The sequence below is a fragment of the Drosophila mauritiana genome, chromosome 2R (genome assembly GCF_004382145.1).
Source record: "Drosophila mauritiana strain mau12 chromosome 2R, ASM438214v1, whole genome shotgun sequence".
Lineage (NCBI taxonomy): Eukaryota > Metazoa > Arthropoda > Insecta > Diptera > Drosophilidae > Drosophila > Drosophila mauritiana.
In genome coordinates, this window is record NC_046668.1 from 2,870,218 (window position 1) to 2,879,719 (window position 9,502).

Below are 9,502 nucleotides of genomic sequence, written 5' to 3' on the forward strand. Positions count from 1 at the left end.
TCTTGCCTGCGGCATTAAACTATAACCAAAGTCTGTGCCTCCAGTTTCCGGATTGCTAAGCTATCCGTCTACCTAAGCTATTCGTCTTTTTTGTATTGGGTTGCACCTCCGTCTCGTGCAGTGCCTTCAGAAGCATGTCCTCCTGACTCCTCTAAATATTCTTTTGGACTGTCATTGCGAAGGGCTTCCTTCGCTGGCTGCTCCGGGGAATCCGGTTAGCAGAACATTATTATTTACGTTTATTTCTCTTTTAACTGCCAGCCTTGAGGTCTGGCAGAGTAATTAATAAAAATATGTTTTACGACGCCTAGTCGGAGTTGACGAGCTGACGCTCTTTATTCTGGTAAATGCAAATTCAAACTGAAACTTAAAATGATTCTTAAAGCTAACAAAGACTCGTAGCGGCCACGAAAATATCCTGTGTTTGCCGGCTGCGCACGGGTTTCCGGACCAATGCTGGGTCAGCACTTTGATATTATGTTTCATATACTTAGCCAACTGTTCTAGTTCGTTGGCTTGAGTTAACTACTCCCCCTTCAAGATTACGGCCGTCCTTGGCTGGTCCTAGCTCGGCGATCATCCCGTTTATTTGCATCGCAGATCTCCGCGCTCCGATGAACCGGTCCCCAGGTCTGCTTTTCCTCACACAAGGGAGTGAGTTTATTGCCAAGCCTTCTACTAGTTTTATACAATACCTTTTCGCCCACTTTGAAGACTCTGTTTTGTCGAAATGCATTCTCTCTAGACCTTAGCGCGTCTTGGGCACTCTTAATTTTGTCAGCAATCCGTTCTTGTGTGTCGTCCGTGGATTCTTGTATTGCGTCGACTGGCCTCTTATCGCAGACTAGGGTAAAGAGGCGCTGGGCTCTCAAAGCGAATGCCGAATGCCGTACGAACTGCTGACCCTTGCTCTGTCCCGGCTGGTCCCTCCAGACGCATGTTCGGTTTTCACAAGCGCTTCATGATATCGCCCGGTTTACGCCGTAGTCCCTTCTGCAAGACGCCTAGTAAAAGTCGAATGTTCCACCCTAGCATTTTATCAACTTGAAACTAACGTACCTTGATGGGATTGCTCGGCGGCCTCGTTTTCGTTGTCCCCCTCTCTCATCGTCCTGGACGTCCTAGACGCGTTAAGCTTCGGGCAATTGCTCAGCTTACGTAACGCAATCTCCGAACTTCCCAATCCCACTAACCATTTTCGCGGCTGTAGGTCCCTTGTTGCCCTCGGCCTGGAGTTTACCTTAGAACGTTATTCTATGATGGGTCTAGTCACATGGTCCGAAGTCCAGCTAAGTACCCTTGTTCTCTTGACAAAAAGCAGACACTATCTGTTCTTCTGTTGTCTTGCTATATTCGCTCCGTCTCACCATCGCTCTCCAAATTCTCCTTTCAATTTTACAAAACTCTCTGTTGACCTAATAAACTTTTTTATTAGCGAATGGTTTAGAATGGTATAGTTGACTTCTCTGACTTTCAGAAACCGGTTACTCAGATAGTGGGAACGCGAAATTTCATAAATTCTCTGGAATATCGATAGATATTGGGGAATGAAATGAGAACAAATTTAAAAATTTACACGTCTAATAAAATTTTGGAAAAATATACAATTTTTCAAAAATGTGGGCGTGGCTTTATGCGGTTTATGGGCGTTAGGGAGCACGTGGCATACCGTTTTTTGGAAACGTTTTTTGAAATTTACAAAACTAATAAAATTATGAAAAAATATCCAAACATTTTTCAAACATGTGGTCGTAGCAGTTTTGGGCGGTATTAGGCGTTAGAGTGAGCGTGGCAAATTTTTATCAATAAAATTTTACAAGACTAATAAAAATGTGAAAAAATATTACCAATTTTTTTTTTTAACGCGATTTTAGGGCGTTAGAGTGGGCGTGGCAAAAAGTTTTTTGGAAAATCGATAGAAATTTACAAAAGTAATTAAATTATGAAAACATATCCAACAATTTTTCAAAAATGTGGTCGTGGCAGTTTCGGCGGTCGATAGAAATTTAAGCAAAAAATAAAAATAAAATGACAAACAATTTTTAAAAAATGTGGTAGTGGCGGTATTGGCGGTTTTAGGGAGTTAGAGTTGGGGTGCAAAAAGTTATTTGGCAAATCTATAGAAACTTACAAGAATTGTGCATTGTGCATAAACATAAAATCCTGGATTGCTTGCTGCAAATTGGTTTCGTTGAAATGGGAAATTTTTAGTCTCTTAACTAACGATTGATTCATATTTTTAACCTCACCATTCGCCTGAGGCCAATATGGAGGAATGCCATTCGTGTTACAGTATTGTTCGAAAATCTTACTAATATATATATATTGTGTCCCGTTATCAGTCCGCAGATATTTTGGGAAACCTAAGCGGCAAAATATTTCTTTCATCGCCCCGATTATTGATTTCGATGATATTGTCTGTAAAAATGTTATCTCCATATACCTGAAAAAATAGTCGATAAACACAAGGAAAAAAAGTCCGTTTGAAAGTGGACCTAATAGATCACTATCTATGGAATTCCAAGGGCTTGTTGGAAAAACTGTTCTTTGCATTGGGGCTGGACGTGGCGGTTGAGAAACGAACATGCAAATCTTGCATGTTTTCACAACATTTTTAGCATCTCGATCGATGTGGCGACTCACCCGGGTGCAGTGCACTTCATGAGCTAATTCTAAAACTCTATTGCGCAGTCCTTTTGGGATGATTAACCGTGTGCCACTCAATAAAATTAAACCATGCATTGAAAGTTCGAAACGAAATGGGTAGAAGCTGAAAGATGTGCCAGCTTGCCAGTAATTTTCATCCAAACAGGTCATTTCGTCCATGATTTCATCATCTGCAGCGTGCGATTTCCGATATGTTCAATGATGTAGGGACAGTGTACTCAATATCCCGAAATACATTATGTGCAGTTATCTGCAAGCTAGAATTTGTTTATGGAAACTTGCATAATCTGGATAGGGCATCCGAGATGTTTTCCTTACCCGCTTTGTAGATGACCTTGTATTTAAGAGCTTGTAGACGTAACAGCCATCGCTCATTTCGAGCTGGAGGTTTTGAAGTTGGCTTAAAAATGGTTTCTAACGACTTGTGGTCAGTCATCAATTTGAATTCTAGTCCGGCTAAATAAAATCAAAACTTTTCAATTGCCCACAGGCTTGCTTTCTCGGTCTGAGAGTACCGTTTTTCTACGTCTGATTGGCAGCGTCTTGCAAACAAGCTTTTGATCGTCGGTGGTATAGAATTTCCTAACGCAACTGGAGTGTCGTCTGCTATTAGGCGTGTTCTATTGTTTGGATCGAAGTATGATAAGCTCGGAATTTTCGCCAAATGGAGCTTTAGGTCGGGTTACCTCCTTATTTTTTGAGTCTCTGAATGAAGGAATCGTTGCCACCTTTTCCGGATCTACTTTAATGCCTTTGTCTGATAAAATGTATGTATGTATTTAGCTTTCTTATGGAATACTTGAATTTATGACTTATATCCTAAGGCATTCTATGATTTGGTGTATGGCTGTTGCTATTTAGTAATGTATGTGTGTGTGTGTAAGTATATGTAGTCAAGTGTTATACTATGGCACATATGCTACAATATATATATTTTCGCATATATGTGTATGTATGTATATTTTGTTTCGGTATGTTCTCTTGGTACTGCCTCTGACTAAAAGTCAGCTATATTTATCTCAAATTGGTGCTATTTGTACTAACAAATTCTCTTAAGCCAATCGAATTCGAATATCTTCTTACGCTCTTTTCAAATTTGGTGCTCGTTGGTACTGCCAAACTCTCCTAATCCATGTTATTTTCTAACGCTCTTCCACACACATTATTTCTCTGCGGATCCGAATTCTTCATACGCTCTTTTCAAATTTGGTTAACTCTCTGATGCAGTTGTTGTTCTTGTTTATTTTTTAACCGATCAAACAAAGATAAGGGTAAGGAGAATAACGGAACTGGTGTGCGAAAAGCCTGTTTTCATGTGCAAAGCTGCATTTGTTTGCACCACTTAGATCTCTTATTTTTTCCAACAGTATTATTTTTTTTTTATTACAATTTACCTCGCCTCCAATGTATTAACCCGCTAGAAGGTAGGTATACAAAACAGTGGTAATTTTCATCGATACTTTATTTCAATTTATTATATGACCTATATGGTGAACATCCACTCCGTATGGTGATTCGCATCCTACTGGCGATCAGCGTCATTGCCATCCGGGAGTTGAACATCGATCTTTTCTGTGTGTGACCGACAGTCTTTCTCTCGCACCGGTTCCCGCAGGTACCATTTAAAAAATAATTGCTTTGCATTGCCTGGACGTTATATTATTAAAATATAGCTTAGAAATAGTATTAGCCGAATCTATGTACATAATATCACATAAAAAATTAAAAAAAATTACTTTATAATAGAATATTTGCACTTCGTGCCTCAAGATATGACTTTTGCAATAAACAGTTTTCATTTTTTTATTTATTTTATAAATTTTTATTTTCTACTACGTATTATTCTTATGAAATATTAATTTTCTTTTGGAAAATTTATGCTTTAAAATACAGTAGTTAAATTAATATTTTCTTTTGTTTTGCTGTAATTATTTATGTAAATATGTAAATTCGTTTCTTGGATCAGAATGGATTTCGGCCCGAAAATCGTTTAATGTCTTTGGTTAGTAGAAATTTGTGAATTACTGGCGGCTCCGTGACCCGACATACTCCCCCCTTTGGAAGCGTGGAGTTGCAGACTCAGCTTATTCACTGCCCGCTTCGTCAATCCTGTTGGTGTCCTCATCACAGCAACTCTACTCCATCTTTTCATAATGCCGGATTCGGTTGTAACTGCTGATGCTGCGCTCACATAGAGCTTGCTGCCCGCTGGTCCGCAGCTTTTCGCACATCTCAGTGCCACTGACTGCGTCGTCATATGCATCTTCCGCTAGCAGTGCGGACTGCTCCTCGTATTGCCGGCATGTCGGTCCTCCTATTCTGCTGGACTGTTCCCGAGGAGCTAATTCCGTCTTTCAGCGATATATACTCCAGTCTACCGTTTTTTTTTCGGGGCGCAACTGGCACCCTGTCCCTAACCTTGGTCACAATAAAGCATTTGGAATTGCGCCAGCGTGATGGAGGGTGGAGCCATGTCGACCAAGTTCCATAGCCTCCAGTGAATTTGGGAATGCACCGTGTAACGAAATAAATTGATGGTCGGCAAGGGAACTTGTATTTGCGGGTGCACGCTTCAGAGTCCGGATCTAGCTCATGGCGTTGGGTGTGGTAGTCTTGCTTGTACAGATACATTTTCGCTACAGACACTAATGATTAATATCAAGAATTGAGCATGCTTGCATCAACCTAATAGAGGATCTAATATACAAAATCGGAGGAAACAAATTAATATTTTCGGAAGGAGACAGTTCTAGAAGAGGAGGAAAAGCTTTGTTGCCTGCGAAACACCAGTGTAATCGTAATCGTGTTCGCGGATTGCCCTACCCTACCTATGACCACTTTCCGTAAGAGCATGGCTCCAGTGGCCCCTTTGGTACCCTAGGGTATAGTACCCTCCTGAATTCCGCCGAATTCAGTATTTCAGTTTTTGGAAATTCATTTTTTTTTTGTATTCATGGTGGTGACTAATAATTAATAACAATATTTATAACTTATAATAAGTACATTATAAATTTAATAAGTATATAAATAAATACAAGCTAAATAAAGTCGAAGAAATATATGGCAAAGGGTTTTTGTTTTTGTCGTGAATTAAAAAAAAAAAAAAAAAAGTTATTCAAGAAGGTTATAATTAAATTGATGAAAAGGGCACAGGCTGCTAAATATGTTTTAGAGGAGGAACAAATTATTTATTTAAATTCTCCCATAATTCAGTTTTTCGGTGTTGTTCTCTTCTATATATTCTTGTTTCATGAATTATTATTTTTTTAAAATCAGTTTCTTTAACCGAAAAAAGGAAAAATAAAAACTGTTAGAGAGTGGGTTGAGAGTAAATTCGGTTATATTTTTAGATCTGTCCGCTTAATTGTCTACTTCCGCAACAACAATAGGGACCAATAAATTGTTCGTAGTGTATTCATCCGGTTTATTCCTTTTCTTTTAAATCATATGGAAAGCAAAGTTCCAAAATAAATAGAAAAATTCTTAACTGAGAATTTCTTAGAAAAATAATTAGATTAGATTATATAATATAAGAAATATTAAATACTAAAAGGACTAATTGTAAAAAACTTATTGTAATATATATTTTAAAATTATAACTTCTCCTTTTTTAATATTTCCGATGTAGGGTTAGGTCAGACAGAGTTCAAGCTTTTTTTTTATATATATATTTCAGATTTTTATTTGTTCACTTTATCAAGAACTTCTTTTTTTGTATTTTTGACTCCTACCCCGCTAATTTTTCCCGCGCTTTCAACCTCACTTTGGGGTTCTCTTTTAATTATACATTTTTCTGGCAATTAATTTAAATACACATCCCAGGGTCTCGATTTATCGGCGGCTGCGGTCCCGCTGCGGCTGCTTCTCTTCTTCGGTTACTCGATGGGTACGGCGCTCCACTAGACTGGTCGACTCGGTTCTTTCCTCTCTTTCTGCCCGCGTAAAAAGTTAGAGCCTTCGCGTCAACTAACAGATTACTTTGTGGCTTCCACAGTCTAATCTTGGGGTCTAGGCGGTGGCGCTGCTGCACGATGGCTGCGCGAAGCGAAGATTTTTCCTGTCCCAATGAACGTCGAGATCTCAAGAACCATAGCTAGAAGGTTAAGATTAAGCAGCGCAAGTTTCTTGACCGATATTATCACGCCCACTATAACTGCCACAAACCGCATAAAACTGCCACGCCCACATATTTGAAAATTTTTTGGATACTTTTTTATAATTTTATTAGTCTTGTAAATTTCTAACGATTTGCTACGCCAACTCTAAATATATATCGATATCCCAGAAAAATTAAAATGAAATTTCGCGTTCGCACTCACACTAGCTGAGTAACGGGTATCTGAAAATCGGAAAAGTCGACTATAGCATTCTCTCTTTTGTATTCCTATATAATGTCATAGTAATTTGAACCTTTTTTTGCAAAAATGTTTCTTTATTTATTTATTAGTTTATTTCCTAATGTAGCTACGCCCACTCCACCGCCCCAAACAACCCAAAAATGTCTCGGCCAAAATTTTAAGAAAGGCTTAAACCACTTAATATTATTGTATGCCTTGCCAATTTCCAAATCGTCAAAAAAAAAATTGATTTGCCACGCCCACACTAACATCCAGAAAAAAGCTCTCCTCTCTCGCACTCTCTCTAGTACTCTCGCACCTTCACATTTGGCTTAGCATTCCGCTGTTCGCTCTGTAATTACGAGGTCTCTTTTTATTCTTCGCTCTAGTTAAGTTGTACATATAGCATCGATCAAGTAATAACGGTCAAAGGTGACCTCCAGGCCGAGAGCAACAAGGGACCTACAGCCGCGTAAGTGCTTAGTGGGATTGGGAAGTTCGGAGATTGCGTTACGTAAGCTGAGCAATTGCCCGAATCGTTCGTAACAGCCGAGCAGGCATGGTACCAGCTTGACCAATTAGAGCAGACGTGGGCTTAACGCGTCTAGGACGTCCAGGACGATGAGAGAGGGGGACAACGAAAACGAGGCCGCCGAGCAATCCCATCAAGGTACGTTAGTTTCAAGTTGATAAAATGCTAGGGTGGAACATTCGACTTTTACTAGGCGTCTTGCAGAAGGGACTACGGCGTAAACCGGGCGATATCATGAAGCGCTTGTGAAAACCGAACATGCGTCTGGAGGGACCAGCCGGGACAGAGCAAGGGTCAGCAGTTCGTACGGCATTCGGCATTCGCTTTGAGAGCCCAGCGCCTCTTTACCCTAGTCTGTAAAAATGTGAAATCTCGACTGGCAAGCGGTGGAGAATTCCACAACTGACAAATCATTCAAAGTGTAACACGAGATAAATAAAAATCACCGAAACGAGAAATACAAAATGACGCAAATTAAGGAACTACGAGCAGGGGTAAAGGGTATCTGATAGTCTCATTGTTTATATATATTTACTGCAAAGGTATACGGTACGCTTCAGTTGCCGATGGATTTATATGGATGATGGATGAATATCCTTTACATTAAATAACAAAATGAGATATATTGATTATTTCAATGGATGTTTTGATTATTTTATAGCTTTTAAGGAAAATGGCTATGACCATTAAGCCATGAACTGAAGTGAACCGGTTCTAGATACTATGTAGACAAATGATTGCTTGCTGGCGATAAAGATAAAACGTTCTGACCATTTCGAGTAATGTGGCCAAGCTTGGCAGCTTCATTTTTAGTTTTTTTAATTTCAGCCGCAGCAAAACTAGCAGCTGCACGTGCCACCGCTGACTTGGATGCTGCAAGACGTCGTTCAATAGCCTCAGAGTGGTATATAGCAGACGCTGCTTGAGACTTTTGTTTCAATATTAAAGCTTGTGTTTGCTTTTCAGTGGCTATTCTTTGTTGATTTAACACATTTTCCTTTGCAGGCTCTAGTTGTTTCTGCGCAATAAAAACATTAGCAGAGGCCAGCTTAGCTTAACACTTTACTGGTTGTGGGGCCAAGTCCAAGCGAAAGACTGTTGCTCCAACCTTGGTCCCAAAGCTGATGACCAAGATCTCTTGCAGTGCTTATCTCCTCCAGGGCGATTTCCCCCTTTGGTAACGTTATCGATCTGAAATCACACCGGACATTAACAGTGAATGCCATTATTGCCATCAATTGGACGACACCACAGCGATAATTTCTTATAGACATTTTAAAATAAGGAAACAAGAGAAAATCGATAACTACTGAACTTTTTGTCAATACTATTATACTATTAATACGAAAAATTTCGTTTATACTAAATTGGCTGTAACTATCAGACACACCGGTACTTCGTAAACCAATTTGAAAATAAATTTACGTTCAAAAAATCTCTGCAAATATGGTGCCGTCGATCAAAAGCTAGGAAAGATTTATGCTTGAGGGGTTTTAATGTTTATGTCTTATTAATTTGAATAACTTCTTTATTCAACTGTGGGCATATGGACTTTTAAAGTGCATTGGCTTAATTTCATTATATTGTGGCCCTGCATTGATTTGTGGAACATTTCGCAATGTGTTTTAATTTGGTTTTACTTTAACTATTTGTGTCTTAAAGATTTATTTTCAAATACAAATGTGTTTCGGCTGTTTTATTACAAAAGGATTTGCGAGATGCATTGACCAGTGATTAAAAATGTTTGATATAATATGTTTGCTGATGAGTTCTCCAAATGAAATATATTATTTTCATTATTTATTAAATGTTCATAGTTATCGTTTATGCCATAATATAAAATTAAATAACATAACATCATTTATCTTGGTATCTCATAATTCGATTTTTTTGTGTTTCTTAAAATTTTTTTTTTTTTCTCTCTCTTTTTATTTACAATCTGTCTTAAAAAGTATGACAATAAGTA

At 38.7% G+C, this 9,502-nt stretch overlaps 1 protein-coding gene and 1 long non-coding RNA gene across 7 annotated transcripts; both read right to left on the minus strand.

The window, feature by feature from the left end:
• Window positions 1-311: 311 nt before the first annotated feature.
• LOC117136636 lies at window positions 312-3,483 on the minus strand. Of its 6 annotated transcripts, none has more exons than XR_004459106.1 (7): window positions 2,986-3,483; window positions 2,644-2,924; window positions 2,250-2,443; window positions 2,132-2,175; window positions 1,060-1,522; window positions 696-1,004; window positions 312-632 (listed from the first exon to the last, which is right to left on the minus strand). It is a non-coding gene; the product is annotated as an uncharacterized LOC117136636 (long non-coding RNA). The 6 variants fall into 6 exon arrangements; XR_004459105.1 differs by having other exon boundaries at window positions 2,496-2,924; XR_004459108.1 differs by having other exon boundaries at window positions 2,250-2,917.
• Window positions 3,484-6,302: 2,819 nt separating this feature from the next.
• Window positions 6,303-6,967, minus strand: LOC117136668. The gene is made up of 2 exons (XM_033297670.1): window positions 6,832-6,967; window positions 6,303-6,760 (listed from the first exon to the last, which is right to left on the minus strand). Exons 1-2 carry the CDS (start codon window positions 6,853-6,855, stop codon window positions 6,473-6,475), a joined length of 312 nt encoding a protein of 103 aa, XP_033153561.1. The 5' UTR covers window positions 6,856-6,967; the 3' UTR covers window positions 6,303-6,472.
• Window positions 6,968-9,502: the final 2,535 nt, after the last annotated feature.